General features: G+C 54.1%; 1 protein-coding gene across 2 annotated transcripts; it reads right to left on the bottom strand.

Moving 5' to 3' along the window:
• Positions 1-3,302: 3,302 nt before the first annotated feature.
• On the bottom strand, positions 3,303-11,844 carry CA7 (carbonic anhydrase 7). Of its 2 annotated transcripts, none has more exons than XM_049622605.1 (7): positions 11,805-11,844; positions 9,069-9,266; positions 6,174-6,292; positions 5,382-5,477; positions 5,215-5,277; positions 4,532-4,687; positions 3,303-4,072 (listed from the first exon to the last, which is right to left on the bottom strand). In XM_049622605.1, exons 1-7 carry the CDS (start codon positions 11,842-11,844, stop codon positions 3,950-3,952), a joined length of 795 nt encoding a protein of 264 aa, XP_049478562.1. In that variant the 3' UTR covers positions 3,303-3,949. The 2 variants fall into 2 exon arrangements, with proteins under 2 accessions (XP_049478562.1, XP_049478561.1); XM_049622604.1 differs by lacking the exon at positions 11,805-11,844 and adding an exon at positions 11,298-11,349.
• Between the last annotated feature and the right edge of the window lie 4,443 nt (positions 11,845-16,287).

Here is a 16,287-nt window from a genome sequence, read left to right as displayed (position 1 = left end):
TTCTCCCTTCCCCTCAGAGTCTTGATCAACCAGCAGTTCATTTTGCCCTTGAGGGTGAGATCAGAGTTGATGTTGTGACACATGGACATGGGGGGACACATGCCCAAGGTATCCAGGATGGGCAGATACTGTTATCTCACCTTCCTTCCATCCTTAGGTCAGTTCTGGCTGCAGCCAAGGCCTACATCCTGCTCCAGGCCCCCTTAGCTTGGACATGAGTCCAAGGGGACATGAGCCCCCACCCCCACCAGACATCAGCTCTGACAACAATGCTGTCAGCTTACCTTGCAGCCTTCACCTCAGACCCGTTTCTGTCCATATCCCCAACCTTTGCTCAGACCACAGATCACTGTCCCCACAGATGAGCCCTTGGGCAGATAGTGTCCCCAGCCAGCCCTATGGGGACCTCTCAGACCCCTGCAGCAATAGCAGCTCTAGAGGTAACTGGGATTGGGAGCAGGGTTTCTGCAGACAGAGCTCCAGGGGGCTGGGTCTTTACAGCCACCCCATCTCCCGAGGCCCGGAGAAGGGAGACCCAGGGCCTGCATCCTCCAGCTTTGGAGGGAAGTCTATGCCCCTAGCCTGGGCACAAAGTCTATGCTGTGGCCACTGGCGTGGGCTACCCTGGATACCAGGGAGGGCTGTCTGGGAACCTGGGAGCGAGCAGAGCCTATCTTGTCTTGAGTGCTCTGAATGTGCCCTGCATCAGCTTCAGGAGGCAATCTTGTCCCGGGTGAGGATTCAGGACACAGTCCTGGGTCCCTTGAGGCCAGGTTTGCTGGAGGCATTTGGGATTCAGCTGGGGCATCCCATTTGGATGTAAAAGGGTCAAATCTTGGGCTGTGATCATAAGGAGGCCACTTTTGATTTTAAAATAGTTTTAAATTAAAAAACAAATTAAGGGGAAAGATTTAAGGAGTGAGGATTCTTGGCAGCCTTGGGATAATTACTATAAAGCCAGCTCCCATATCTCAAGTCCTCTTTGGTGCCAGGCCTGTCTTACCACCATGCCCGCGAGGGGCTGGCCGAGGTCCCTGGCATTGCCAGCAGCGTCAGTCCTGTTGTTTCAACTCCACGTGGCTGCCACCGTGCCCATCCCTCCCTCCCGTGGGTGAGCCCAGTTGCTGTGGCACAGAGCAGGAGAGTTGTGGGACAGATTCAGGTTCAAATCCCACTCTGCCACTTGCCTAGTTAACCCTCCCCCAGGCACATCATCACTGTCCGTAAAACGGGGGGTGAAGACAGTTCTTGTATCCTAGGGAGAGAGTCAGTCATCTGCCCCTGGCCCTTGGCCTGTCTTAAGAGGAAGCTTTACTAGCTTTAATTTTCTTTTTTTCTTAATGTTTTATTTATTTTTAGAGACAGAGAGCAGGGGAGGGGGAGAGAGAGAGGGAGACAGAGGATCCCAAGTAGGCTCTACGCTGACATACTGCCAGGCTGACAGTGAGGTTCGAACTCACCAGCCGTGAGATCATGGCCTGAGCCAAAGTCAGATGCTCAACCCACTGAGCCACCAGGCACCCCACTAGCATTGCTTTTCTGCTGCTGCCTGCCCCCAAGCTGAGCAAACACCGTCCTCCAGACGCCACCCTTCTTAACGTCTCCGGAAACCTAGAGGGAGAAAATGGTCCTTAGATCGGGCCAGGGGTGCCTGCAAGGGCAAAGCTGTGCCTGGCCTCCCATCAAAGGGCTCTGTCCCTTCTGTTCTTCAACTTCAATCCAGTCTGGAGACAGATTTGTCCTGAGCGTGGGAGTGAGAAGGGTCAACAGAACAAGCCTCTCCCTTCCCTGCATCCCTGGCTGGAAGCTGAAAGTCTAAGACCCAGTTTCTTCCTTTCCTTGTGGCCTCACCCAAAGTCCAGAAGTACCTCATAACCCAGGAGGGCCCTTCTGGTAATAGTGACAATGACAGGAGCTGTGGTGAAGTGAGCAGACAGATGTGTCACCAGCCTCTCCAACCTCAGCAGCTCAGCCTTCTTCCCAAGGTTGTTCATACGGGTCCTCAGCTGTCTCTCCAAAGGCCCCGAACCAGTGCCCCCTCAGCAGTATATCTCTCTGCTTCCTGTTTGCTGTCCTCCCTCACTCCTCAGCCTCCAGGCTGCCTGCTGCCTTCCCTGCCTGTCTGTCTGGGTTGCAGTGATGACTGGGTCTCTAAATCCACCTGGGCACTTTCCTTAGGGAGCCCTCCAGATTTGGGCTGGACTAGGGTGAGGCGAGGAGGCCGTTAGGGTACAAATTTCAGAAGATGCCCACTCTCGGGGGCATCTTATAAATGCAGGATTGAACCTGAGGGTGCATGCCTCTTTAACTTTGCTCCCTAGCCTCATCCTCGCCCCAGCCCTGCCTCAGATTCCTCAGCAGTCCCCAGCATGCCCCTTTCCCCTAGATGTGTTGGGCCCTACTCTGTGACTTTTCTCCTACCTCTCAGCAGCTCCTCCTCAGGGGTTCGTGCTGTTCCTCCTCTGGCCATCCTGGGCCCCCTCCCCTCCAGCACCTTAGGACATTTCAAAGCAGCCTGACTCTCTACCTCTCTCCTGGCTAACACCCCAACATCCCACCAGTTCCTAGCATTCCTCAGCTAGGGCCCTGTGAATCCTATGTCCACCCGGGTCAGCTCCTGCCCAGGCTCCCCAGCCCATGTGGAGGTCCTGCCCTTGGACCCCCTCTTCCTCTCTGATAGCCAACCCTGTCTTTGTGCTTCACCTCCTAAACTTGTCTCATCCAGCCCCACCGCTCCCCACCTCTGCCACCCCGTCTCCTCTTTCTTTGTGCTTCACCTCCTAAACTTGTCTCATCCAGCCCCACCGCTCCCCACCTCTGCCACCCCGTCTCCTCTTTCCTGGCTACTGGCCACCACCTTCTCCCTGCTGCTACTTCTGCCTGCTCATCTACACTCTTCAGGGATCTTCCCCCTTTGCCCTTCTGGCTCTTCCCAGCCTATATCCAAGACTCTTTATGACTTCCATTAGCCTTGGGAGGGGCCCAGGCTCTCCCCCAGGCCTCTAGCCCCCCTGGTCCTTTTCACTTTTACACTCTGGGCTCTCTTTCATCTTTGAGTTTGCACACCTACTCTCCCCTTGGCTTCCAACTTACTGATCCTTTATATCTGCCTTGGAATACTGGCTGGAATTTAATTTCTTCACCAGATGAGGTACCCCCCCCTTTTCTGGGCCCTCTATATAACCCTCGCCTGCTCATGCTGATGTCCCTCCCCACATACTGTGCTTGACTTATCACCATCAATTCCTCCCAATGTCTACAACAGTACTTGACATAGCACAGGTACTCAGTGGGTATTTGTTGCAGGAATAAATGAGTTTATTAATCATTGCATGGATGGATTGTCATGTAGGTGGCTTTGGTGGCTGGGAGGGGATGAGGGAAGAAACTACCTAAGCCATAGCCAGTGTCTGCCCATGGCAGCAGGTGGCTGGAGGGAAAAGGCCATGTCATCTCCAGCAGGCTGGGTGCTGATTTTAATGGCCCGGCAGTGAGGTTCGTGCATGGCGGAGGCCTGCAGAAGAGGTAACGCCGAGAGGGCAGCTCTGCCCACCTCTAATTATTGCTTGAGTCTTTCTGGCAATGTCAGCTGCCTGCCCCAGGGAGCTCGGTCTCGTCCATCACAGTGTGAGCTCAGGGTGGGGCTGCTGTCACTGCCAGTGGGGAAGACGGGAGGAGATTCCCAGGGACCTTTGGGTCTTGGAGAGCAGAGGCAGCCTCAGGCTTGGACCATGCTCAGCTTCTGTCCTTCCTGTCCCCAGCCGAAGGGTGTCCCTTGACTTGAGGGTCCCATTAAGAATCCTCCAGGGTGGCCAAGGAGCAAGCCAGCTGAATGGGAGGGGGGTCCACAGCACCCCCCAGGCAGGGAGCCTCAGATGGTTTGGTGTCTGCTGACGTGGAAGCCCTTGGGAAAATGGTGCTCTAGTGGCCAGCTGGGCAGGTAGGCGGCTCAGGCCTGGAAAGAGGCCTTGACCACACGGCCCTTCAGTGGCTGTGGCGGCCGGAAGTTGTTTACCATGTGAATCCTCTCATCATCCTCTGAGGTGAAAAGCAGGCTCCGGAACTTCTCCATCTTGAGAAGACAGAAGAGATACTCAGGGCAGAGCAGGGGTGCTGTCGTTCTCTTTGATCCCTGACACCTCATCTGACATACCTTGCCAGCCAGCTCTACCCCTCTCTCCTCTTGCTGCCCACTCGTTCTCTTTCTTTGGGATCCTGATGTCAGTTACCCACAAAAGGGCCTCTGAACCTGGACCCTGCTCCACCCGGCTCTAGTTCCAACTCCATGTAGCTAAGACTTGTCAACAAATGCAGGATTCAGATTCTAACACAGCAAGGGTGGTCCCAGGATGCAGGGGTCTCCCCTCTCAGCCTGTGGTGAGGTCCTAATGACTAATAATCAAGCGAACTCCCAAACAAGAATCTAAATGTTTATTAGCAAAAGATGGGAGACTTGATGGTGGGACTATAAGCTGTAGCTTGCTGGTTGAGAGTGCCCCAGCCCTCCGCTTGGTACTCTGGGAGAACTCACCTGCCTCTCAGAGATGCTGATAGGTTCCCGGAGCACGATCCAGGTGACACTCTCGCTCAGCGGGGGCGTTGTCAGGGAGCCCGGGTAGGTCCAGTAGTGCCGGCTGGCAGGCAGGAGGCACTTGGGGTTGAAGCAGCTGAACTGGGCCTTGGTTCCCTGGGGCAGAGCAGGCAAACCCAGGAATCAGCATAGACCCGCCACCGGGACCAGACCAGCATCCTCCCCACTCTTTCCTGTTGGCAAGATTTAGTCTTCTCCTTGGCCCAATGATGCAAATTGTCGGCATAGGTCTGTGATACCAGATGCCACCCCCCAGCCTGGACCCGGCCCTGTCCACCTGTTTGCTGGTATGTAAAAGCTGTGGCGCCTAGGGCTCTCTGGGCACCATGTTCTCTCTCTGCCTTTTCCTTCAACGACCGTTAGCGGAGCTGGCTGTAGGATGCCCATTAACACAACAAGCCATCTTATCAATCCTATACCAACCAGGTTGTCACCTGGGCACTGAGCGAGGCCACTGACTCCAATGAAGAGGAGTCATTTGCAGAGCACTGCAGCTGCTAACCTGTACTCTTCATCTCAGCGAGAGTTTGCGGTCAGGCTGCAGTGGATGGGCCCACTCTGTGCTCCAGCCTCTTCCTCCCACCAGGCTGCTCTGGGTCAAGACCATGGACCCCTGGTCTCACCTTAAACCGAACCATGTAGAGCGCGTCTGTCAGACGGTTCATGCTGGGGTGCTCATCCCCTGTCTGTCAGGGAAAGGGTAGTGTGAGCCCAGCACCCAGCATGTCTGGAAACTAGGGGCAATGTCGGCCTCCCCGTGCCCCTCTTGGCCCCGATAACCACCCCTTACCTCCAAGAAGACACCGACCACAGCCAGGCCATCGGGCGCTGAGGCTGCCTCCCCAAAGGTGCTATACTTCTTGGCGTTCCAGTGAACGAGGTGCAGCTATAGGGGCAACAACAGGCCAGGCCAGGCCAGTGCTTAGCGCCTCCGAGGGGCCGTGGGAGCTCAAAGCCGGGCTTCCCTCTGCAAGAGGGGTAGGAAGCCCCCAGGGGCCACAGATAACATCCACACTGCTCTGGGCCCAACCCTTTCCTGAGCCCCAGGTGACCCAAAGAGAAATCTGGCTCAGGCCCTGCCCTGGGTGAACTGCGAAATAGATAATGGCCATCCATGCGAGAAGATGGTGCCTGCAGCTGAGTCCAAAGAATAAGTAAGGGGTTATCAGACAGAACCCTGGGGAAAGATACCCCAGGTAGAGAGAACAGCATAGGCAAAAAGCCTGGGAGGTTTGAGAGAGCCAAGTGTGGACAGGAGATTCTTCACATGCTGGTCAATGTGGGGGGAGGTCAGGAAAAGATGAGGCCAGATAAAGCCACTTTCTGCAGGGCCTTGAACACCAGGCTCAGTCCTTGAAGGGTTGTCAGCAGTGTGTGGTAGGACTGGACTTATCCTTCAGAAAACTGCTTCTCGAGTCACAGACCAGGGGGCAGAGTTCTGGTGGAATACCCTGTGCTAGGGGTGGTCTCTCCCAAACCTCTGGCTGTTCCTCCTCACCCTCTCTCAACCCCCACACCAGGCGCGTGAGCATCCTGGCCTTCTCCAAATAATAAAGGGAGGGCTCAGGTAGAGGGCCTTTACCTCGCTGGGGAACGACTTGCCATCCACCGTGTGCTCTGAGCCCACACTGTGTTTCTTGCCCCAGTGGAAATGGAACTGTTTGAGTCGGTATGGCCCGTCCAAGGGCCCCCCAGTCACCACTGCAAGAAGAAGTGTAGTAATTTATGTGAGAGAGTCCACACGGCCCGGCAGCTGGTAGTGCCAGGACCAGGCCAGTGCCCAGGAGAGGGATAAAGTTTTCACTCGGAAAATTTGTTGGGCTAAGTGGGCTCGGGTCAGTCTTCACCCAGTGCCGTGGGCCCTTTGCGGGGCCAGGGCAGGAATCCAGGCAGCCTGCAGGTGGAAGAGGAGTCCGGTAGTGACAGAGTGCACCACTCCACTTGGCCACCCTCCCCGTTTCTGCCCACTTTTGCACGGAAGCTGGGCCCTTGTCTCCCAAGCCCCCGTTATCGCTAACAATAGGCCTTTCATGTCTGGATCCCCTGGACCCTGGACCCAGGGTTAGATTAGGGGGATTCTTTTGTTTAATCCTTCTAGAAGCCTTATAGAAGTCATAAGAGACAGAACCTTGTGTTTTCTCTATCTTACATTGGAGGAAAATGAGGCACAGAGAGGGCAAGGCATTTTGTCAAGATCATTCAGCAAGGCACTAAGTTAGGATATAAGCCTGTATCTCCTTCATAAGTCCAGAGCCCAATCCCCTAATCATCAGGCCACACTGTCTCCCTAGAACCTTCAGCCTTCCCAGGACCTGGTGTTGTCCAAAGGCCAGCTCCTGACGGTTCCCACTCTAATGGCCGGGCCCGGGCCATTCCCTGTGGTCTCTTTGGAGGTCCCTACTTGTGCTGGCTTTGTGACTTTCTCACCCTGATACCTGGTGAGCTAGAGCCAGGCACAAGGCCTCCTGGGACTGATTGAATTTCCAGGTGAAAGGGATCAGGCAGTCGAGGGAGCCCCAGCGAGGCTTGAATGTGAGTCGCTGGATCAGGTGACTGCCCCAGGCTCAGAGTTCTACTAGGCCCCTCCAGGATGGGTGACCAGGGCAGGGCCTTGTCCCCTGGGGGCCCCGTGAGGAGGAGGATGACTGAACAGTCCAAAGGCCATTCTTTGCTACCTTGCCCTATCTGAGAAGCAGGGCCTGTCCATAAGGATTGCCGGCTGGTGGACAAAAGAAGTCTGGGGCGGGAGGTGGGGGTATGGCCGTGGCAGGGGCCCAATCAGGCTGCTCCATCCGGGAGAGGCAGGAGCAGCAGGGTCTGATATGACCTGTGGGGGCCCACCCCTCTGAGCATGCCCCACCTGGGATGCTGCAGTGTGGCCTCTCGGGGAGTAAACCCCTTGAGCTTGGCTCCCTTCTCCTCCTCTCCCTGTCCTAACTACAGAACACACTACTGTTCACTGTGCACTCACCATGTGTTCAGCACTCTGCTGGCATCAACCCCCATAGTGTCCTTGAGAGGAACACATTGTTATCTCTTATTGGACAGATGTATGACTGAGACTTGGAAAAGCAGGTGTCCTCCCCAAAGTCACACAGCTGGTGAGTGGCAGAGCCCCAAATGTCTCACTCCCAAGCCTACTCTCTTTCTGCTGGTTCCCTGTCCCCTCAGGCTTGGGTATTCTGGTAGGGAGGGAGCTCCATCCAGGCTTGAAAGTAAGCCGCTGGATCACTGGTCCAGAGGCATGCCCCCTTGGCTCCCTTTCTCCCTTCCCAACAACAGTGGCCTTCACGAAGCTACAGATGTCTGAATTGAACCCTTAATGCCCTCTGCAAGCTGTTAGGAGGTACAGTCATATGAAAACTGCTCCATCACAAACTGTCATTTAGGGTCATCAAGAGCCCCAAAGCTCTGGGTGAGACGCTTTTCTAAAAATTCAGTTCCAGGAAATGTCTTTCTTCTGAGAATCCACTGGATTTCCTCCCCTCTACAAGAACTATAGCTGACCCTCTTTCCCTTTTTTCCTAACCTACCAGGGAACTCAGGGCTAAGCAACTAAGATCACTCCTCTGTGGTTTCCTTCCTCTTCTCTGCTTTTTGATTTTTTACTTGAAACTTAATTTCCTTTGTGTGCTTTCATTGTATGCAGGATGAGAGGTGGAGACGGAGAGGCAGAGTACCAGTTACTCCCTTACACAAAAAACTCTAGCAGGTTCCCTCCTTGCCCCACTCTACCTTTCACAGGCCTGTTTATAAGGATAAAATCTCTTCACTGAGGAGCACTCCTGAGGCCTCCACCTAGGAATTGATTAGGAAAGAACCTGGACTCTCATCCCAGGGTAAAGAGATGCCATACGTTCCCGTTGGCCGCTCTCTGGTGCAGGCTAGTTGGAATCTTGAGCTCGTGGGTGAGTTGGAGAGAAGACCTTTGGAGTTGGACCAGGCTTGTTTGGAACTCCCCACCAATGGGGCAAACTCCCCATTGAGTCTCTATTTGCCCGTTTTAGAGGTGGGTTCTTGAGAGAATAAAAGAACTGCCTAAGACCTTAGCAAAAGGCCTGGCACACAGAACACATTAGCTCCTTTCTGTCTCTGCTGGGCTTGGCCAGATCACACAGGGAGGAGGGTTTGGCCTTAGGCCACACAGCAGGTGACTCACAGGGCCCAGAGTGAAAACAAACCTGACCTAAAGCAGTAAATGGAAGAGAAGGAAGGGAATTCACATTTCTTGAGCATTTGCTATATGCCAGCACTACAAACATCACTTCCGTTTTTCATTTTTCCTCCCTATGACCCTAGAGAGGAAAAGAGCATCCTGTTTTGTGCATAAGTTGACTGAGGCTCAGCCTAAGCCTTCAGAGCTGGTGAGAGGTGGAGCCTTCCTTCCCTGCCACAGCACGCCAGCCTTCCTGAGCCTGTCCAACACAGGGTGAGGAGCCCAGGGGGAGGGGGCCAGCCTCCGCCAAGGGCCACTCACCAGTTCGGTCGTCGCTGTCATTGAAGTCCACTTGGACAGAGTGGCCATTGTTGGTGATGCTGAGGGATATGCAGGTCTCATAGGAAAGCTCCAGTGGCTTCAGGCTGGGCGAGTACACAGCCTGGCTGGACACGATGTTGATTGGTGACTGGCGGTCTCCCTGGGCAATGGGATACAGCTTGTGCCACTGTGAGGGGCCTGCAGATGGGGAGAGGGCAAGGACTCAGGCTAGCCTGGATCTCTGGGCCATGGGCTGAGGACACCTGTGGGGGACGGTCTCCCTGGTATCCCTTCAGAGGTTAGCCCCTGCTTTGGAGCTCTTGTCCCAGCTCTGCCACTTCCCCTCTCCGCCTCCATTTCCTTGTCTGCAAAATGGCCTTACTAAAACTCATCTCCCAGAGCTGATAAGAGGCCCCGTGAGGTAATTTATGGAAGGGAGCCAATATAGTCACAAGCCAAGGGGCGGTTCTAGGCAGTGACTCCTCCCCAATTCCCAATAGTGCTCACAGAGGGCCCCAGGCATCTGAAGTCCCTGACCTGACCGTAACACGTATCTGGCCTCTTCCTGCACCTTGAGCATGTTCGTGTTGGTGTTTGTGAAAATAATAACATAAGCTAACATCGACCTAGCCTTGGCTCTGAGACATGTGTTCGTTCCTCACAATCACATTGTGAAGCAGATACCAGCATGATCCCCATTTCATAGATGAAAGAACTGAGGGCAATTCACCCACACTTCGCACACATACTTCGGTACCGATATAAACACACAGCACGTGCATGTCTGGCACGTGCCTACAGACTATAGAGATTTTCATGGGTACATACGTGTATGCACAGTGACCTGGGTTCATCGGGCCCAGAGTGGCCAGGGCCAGCAACATACGTGTGTATAAACACACACAGCGCTGCCACCTACACCTGACACACGCATGTACACCGTCACACACAAACACTCCCTGTTGCAAACCCAGGTCTGCAATAAAAGACTACAGCAAAATACGTGCTCGTGCAAGCACATACACATACACCTGCGTGCACACCCACGAGCGCCCACCACCTGCCTCCCAGAGGCTCCATCTGCAGCCTAGAGGCTCGGCATCTCCCTGGGGAACATCCTGAGATGCAACCTATTTTTAGAGCTATTGCCGGCTGGTGCTTCTCCCCGTTTTTGGCTTCTTAAGTTTTCCTGAGAAAACAGCAGCAGGTGCCGACAGAGCTGTGTCCCCAATGGATGAGTCAGAATCGTGGCCCAGACCCACTGGGTTATTTTTGAAGTCCTGTGAGCATGCCGCATGCCGGCACCTCTATTCTCTGTCCTTCCCTCTTTCATTGCCCCTAACCTGAATGACCCAGGTCTGGCTGGGTGAGGGGCAGTGGCCTGAGGGTGGTAGGCCCATGGGGCAGGCCCTATAGGATACTGGGTGCTCAGAGCTGGTGGGCAAGACTAGCAGATGGATACAGTCAGGGGACTCTGACTCTGGAGGAAACACCCAGAAACTGTCTCAGAGCGGGTGCTGGAAGGAAGATGATCTATGGGTTCTGTCAACCTGCCCCTTCTCTGCCTCTCTCTCCCACTTTGCTGGTCTCTGTTGCCTTTTTCTGAATGTCTCTAGCTTTGGCATGCCCAGCTCTGGGGGTCTCCCCTCCAAAATATGCTCTTGTGTCCCTGGATTCCAGAGGGAGCCAGACACACAACAGCCCCTCCCTAACTCCTTCTGACCCACTGCAACCTCCCAACCCCCTCCCAACCTCCTCCCAATTAGCCCAGGACCCCCATCCTCCCACAAAGAGTGACTGTCTCTCTCCAGAGAGGGAAGGCGAGGAGTGTTCCTGTCACCAGCACCTTCATTTCTCCCCACATCCACCTGCCCTGCCTAGCATTTTCTCCTGGCAGGGTAGGTTTTGAGTCCTCGCTGTTCACCAGAGGGAAAGGGGGAAACACTTACCCCACACCCCTATACCCAATTGGTAAGAAATAGCCCGAAGGGTAACTGACCTGTCCCAGACTCACATTCAAGCCATCTGGCTCTCCCTCTGCCTCTTTTCCCTTCCTCTGCATCCTAAGGAAACTGAGGCAGGATCGGGTGCTATTTTCCCAATCAATCCAGGAGGCTCGTGTGGGCCACGGGCTCCCACGCTTCACACCAGGACGTGCTCAGACACTCTGCTCGATGTAGACACCTAGACACACGCGCGCGCCCACAAATGCCCCCTTCCCGCACGTACCTGCCAGCAGGAGAGCCCGGACACTTCCCCGGGGAAACTCTCCCGGGGACATCGCGCCCTTGTCCAGCAGAGCCCGGCTCCCGGGAGGTCCCCGCACACACGCCGTGCGCGCTCCCCGCCATAGACACCCGCGCACAGCGCTCCGCCCGGACCGCCCCCAGCTGCCCAGGGCCACCTCCGCCCCCTGTGCCTGCGGCGGGTGAGTGAGTGTTGGGGCCCAGGTCCGGGCGAGCACAGCAGTCAGGGGCTGCGCGGAGGAGGCGGCAGGACGCGCGCTCAGCCAGGGGGTGGCTAGCTGGCGGCGGGGCAGGCCGGGTCGCAGCGCGGACTTTGGGCCAGGAATGGGGGAGCCAGAGCTTGCGCCGGGCGGGTGGGCTGGATTCGGGGGGCTGGGCCAGAGGGGGGTCCCGGTTCCTCCCTGACGGTGGGGGGCTTGAAGTCCGGGAAATCCGGCGGGGCTCGTGGGTTAGATCCAGCGGGTCGGGGCTGGCCAGGGTCTGCGCCTACCGTCGTTCTGGCCGTAGCCCCAGCCGTGGTGGCCGGTCATGCCGCTGTCGTCCCCGCAGCCGTGCACCTGCCTGCTCCTTCCTCTCAGTTCCGGCTGCGGCTCCAGCCCCGCTCGCTACCGCCGAGCGGCCTCTTAAGGCTGCGGCGCGCAGGAGGAGCAGTTCCCGGGGGACCCGCCCCCCCAACCCCCGGCAGGGCGAAAGAGGCCGGCGGTGCCCCGCCCCCGCCCGCCCGCCGGCTGGCCAGTTGAACCCCAGAGTTGAGTCGAGATGGGGGAGGTCAGGGGACGTAAACCTCTCTCCCTACTCCCCATCCCCCCTCCCTGGCTGGACGACTCTCCCTTTTCACGTGTACGGGCTCCGGACTGTCCTGTGCTGAGGAATGCCCAGGTTTCCCCACATCCCACCCCATCCCTGGGCTTGTCCCTGAGCCGTAAATCCAATTCCCAGGGACCTGGACTCTGGGCCCTGAGTCCTCTGGGATTAGAAAGTCCCCTCTAATATGCAAAGTGCCTTGACCATCAAGTCACCAGAAGTGGAGCTTCCCCTGTTTGCCAGACACTAGGGCAGGCGCCAGGCCAAGCTTTCTGTCATCTACCTCTCGTATCTACCCTACGACATTGAGTGGTACTTCCATGAGCCCTCTTTCACAGAGAGAGGGCTGAGGCCTAGAGAGGTAAAATGACCTGCACAGCGTGCAAGGGATTCACTCCCAGTTTGTCTCACTCCAGACTTTGCTCTTTACCACTTCCCTTTGGTGCTGGGGCAGGGGTCCTGTGGTTATGGGGGATCTAGGAGCTTTGGGTAGGAGAGGGGACAGGACTGGCAATCCAAACCCCTGGCCCTGGTGGAACCAGAGCCTCAAAGGGAGAATGGGAAGGAAGTAGCATCAACCCGCTGGCAAGAGGACAGACAGTCAAGAGCTGGCTCCCTCATAGAACCAAGACGAGGTTCCCACCCTCTTATTCTCTCCATTGCTTCCTCCTTCCCTCCAGGACTCTTTGCCTGTCCCTCTACAACCTGCTATTTGTCCTTCCTCTCCTTGCCTCCTCATGACCTTTGGCACACCAACTGGGAGCTCAGGCCCTCCACCCTGCACTCAATCTCACTGCCTGCCTTGGCCCAACATTTTCCCGCCCACAAGCCTTGATCCTTGCTGTGCCCTCCTCTGTCTTCCACCCACTGGCTTCAGGCGGCCCAATCTGATTCATCCTAGGATGTGGCCTTGTGCCAAGGATAGGTCTTGTCTCTGACTAGGCCTCAGCAGGCAGTTTTGGGAAGACACACAGATGGGTGGATGGAAGGACAGACCAATGATCCCACCCAGGGTCCTGTACCCAACAGGAGGTGAAGGGCCATTTGACCTTGACCAGAGGAGACTATTTCAGGCCCTGCTCTTGGCTGACCTTGGGAAGGAGTCTGCCATCTTGTCTGCTGGCTCCCCTGCATCTCTGTGGCTATCTCAGTTTCCCTCTTCTAGGCCCTGAACCTCAGTTCCACAAGCTAGAGTTGCAGAGATTAATTGATAACTCCTTGGCTGGGCCAACGTCAGTCACTGACTTCCCAGCCTGCCTAGCTACCTTTCTCTGACCCAGGAGCTGGAAGGGGTTTTTGCTACAAATATGGCCATCAGGCAGCGGCAGGGGACTTGTGATAGAGATTCAGGGGATGGGGCCCCCAAGGGCAGCGTGTGACAGAGAATACAACACTGTCAAGGCTCCAGGTCTAAGCCAGAACTGTCATCCTCAGACCAAGAAGACATGCTTGCTCCATCCCAGAGGAGGCAGCCACCCTTCTCCTGGGGGAGTCGCAACACTCTCAGGACCTGGGGAGGGGGCCCAAATATATCTACTTTATTGATCTGCTTCTCCTTTAGAGTGACCCAGGCCTTTTCCATAGTTATTTATAGTATTAAAAAAATAAAGTTGGAATTATTCATACAGCTTGCATCCAATCACAGCAACCGTAGGTGGGTTTTTGTCCCGTTTTACAGATGAGGAAAGGAAGGCTTAGAGAAGTTGAGTTAGGGAAGAGTTAGGGAACACAGTGACAGAGCAAAGATAAAAATCCAGAGCTGTTGAGTCCCTTATTCAACACGTCTAAAAGCACAGAGAGGGGGAGGAAATGGATTTTAAATTTGATTGTCATTTGCATATATGCAAGACTTTCTCTGGAAGGACTTAAGAAAGCTTGGGAGAGTGCCTCCAGGAAGGAGACTGGGAGACAGGGAGGGTGGGGGAGGGTGCTGAATGGGGGTTAGGAGGGACACTACTGCTTACTCCTTTGTACCTTCTGAAAGAAACTATTACCTCTTTAACAACAAAATAAAAGTTGATCTGGTTTGTTTCCTTCCTGCAGCCTATCTTCAGCAGTTTACTCCAGGTTCTGGAGTGCTGGGCACTCAGGCAGGTGAAGGAGCCGATGCACTCTGCCCCTTTCAAGTGAAGCCCAGTTGCCCCAGCAGCCCACTCAGGTCAACTTGGGAAAGCCTAGGCCCCCATTCAGGCACCTCCCATTTCTATTCTGTGTTGTCTTTACAGATGAATTGATTTCACTGCCCCAAAATTTACTCTTTGGTCTCACTGCATTAGTGGTTCACTGTTGATGGGAAAGGGGAACATGAGGAGGGGGTGAGTGGGTATGAGGGCTATGATGGAGGGCTGGAGGAGGAGGGCAGGGACAGTTTACACAGTCATATCTCATTCATCAAGTGATCTTGACCAGATTTCACTTCCTCTCTGGAAGGTACAATGTCTTTGCTCTACAAGATAACTGAAGGGATTGTCCCTGCCCAGCCTTCCTCATGGGGATCCCTGTGAGCATTGGTTGAGACAATAGCTGCCCAATGCCCTAGCAACAAGTAAAGTCAGGTGTACTTCTCATTGTACCTAATGCACAGGGCCAACAGGCCAGGCCAGAATCCCTGTGGCCTGGAGACTCTAAAATCAAAATTACAGTTTGTCATATTTTTTAAAAAACATTTCCACTCAAAGTACGTATGTTTATGTGTGCATACAGTCAGATGGAATGATCTCATGCATGGCTCCAAGCATACCTGGCTGTGTGACTTGGAGCAAGTTACTTTACCTCTCTGAACCTGTCTTCTCATCTATAAAACAGAAATAGAGAGTCTAGAAGGCTAATAGGATGGTCAGGTGACATGATGTCTGTGAGACTCCTGGTATCAAGGATGTACTCCTCGGACCCTAGAATGTCTATTGTTGCCCCTTTTCCTTAGTTTGCTGGGCACATTTAGAACCCCAAACATCCCATTTCTAATTACATCTATTCATTGTAGGAAACTTGGAAGAATCAGAAAAACACAGAGAAGAAAGTTAAAACCACTGGTTGTGTTATTACCCAAGAATCATCACTATTAACATTTTAGTGACTATCCTGCCAGGCTTTTTAGGTATGTCTGAATAGTACTGAAAAGATAATGAGAATCATATATATAGCTTTGTGACCTTTTTTTTTTTTCCATCTAATGCCCTATGGTAAGCATTTCCCTGCCTTCGAGAGCTCAACACTTAATAATCTCTAGTGTATAGATTATTTCTGGTTTTCACTATTGTAAATAGCACTACAGTGAACATTCTTATTTATACATCTTTGTGTGTGTGTGTGTGTGTGTGTGTGTGTGTGTGTGTGTGTCTGATAATTTCCTTGGGACAGATTGCTACACGTGGAATTACCAAATTGGATGATATACATATTGCCAGTAAGGCATTTTAGAGTGAGAAAGTATGGTGGAAGTAGTTTCAGAAATTTATTCTTTTGGGGCACCTGGGTGGCTCAGTCAGTTAAGTGTCCGACTGCAGCTCAGGTCATGATTTGGCGGTTTGTGGGTTTAAGCCCCGCATCAGGCTCTGTGATGACAGCTCGGAGCCTGGAGCCTATTCCAGATTCTGTATCTCCTGCTCTCTCTGCTCCTCCCCAACTCACTCACACGATATGCATTGATCGAAGACTTACTAATGCCACATTCCGGGCCAGGCATGGGAGATACAACTGTGAACATTACAGACCCACACCTGCCTCGGGGAGGAGTGGGGGTGAAAGGCGAGAGATTGGCTAAGGAACACCAGGATGAGAAGGGCTAGGATAGGCAAGGACAGGAAAGATCGTGGTAGAGGCCTGGGAAGGTGTCCTGGGTTGTGACTTACTCTTTCTGCCTGGTTTCTCATGGATTGTAAGCTCTTCCAGGGCAGAGCTAGCCCCAGACTGCTTGGGAAACTAAGGATCCAGGCTCCCCCAGCTAAGGCCAACCAACATGGGTAAAGTAATCGACCTGATCTGGTGTCTGGCCAGATCTGTTGGGGTGTTTGTTTCTAATTCTTGCACCACCTTTTAATATCTGTGAGGCTTTGGAATTTTACTCACCTCTTCAAGCCTCTGCTCTCATCTATGAAATGGGGTGATATCTGTTGCTTTGGATGAGCACAAAATGATGCATGGCAAGGGCCTGCCTGGCATATAGTATC

This window comes from Panthera uncia (genome assembly GCF_023721935.1).
Source record: "Panthera uncia isolate 11264 chromosome E2 unlocalized genomic scaffold, Puncia_PCG_1.0 HiC_scaffold_20, whole genome shotgun sequence".
Classification (NCBI taxonomy): Eukaryota; Metazoa; Chordata; class Mammalia; order Carnivora; family Felidae; genus Panthera; species Panthera uncia.
This window is presented reverse-complemented; position numbering and strand designations above follow the sequence as displayed.

What these genes read in the sequence shown, in the direction of transcription:
- CA7 (XM_049622604.1), bottom strand. Translation starts at nt 11,349, where the DNA reads ATGTCCCCGGGAGAGTTTCCCCGGGGAAGTGTCCGGGCTCTCCTGCTG. An exon ending in CCGGGCTCTCCTGCTGGCAG is followed by an intron (nt 9,267 to 11,297) that starts GTACGTGCGGGA and finishes CCCCATCTGCAG; the next exon opens with GCCCCTCACAGTGGCACAAG. An exon ending in TGGTCGGTGTCTTCTTGGAG is followed by an intron (nt 5,278 to 5,381) that starts GTAAGGGGTGGT and finishes TTTCCCTGACAG; the next exon opens with ACAGGGGATGAGCACCCCAG.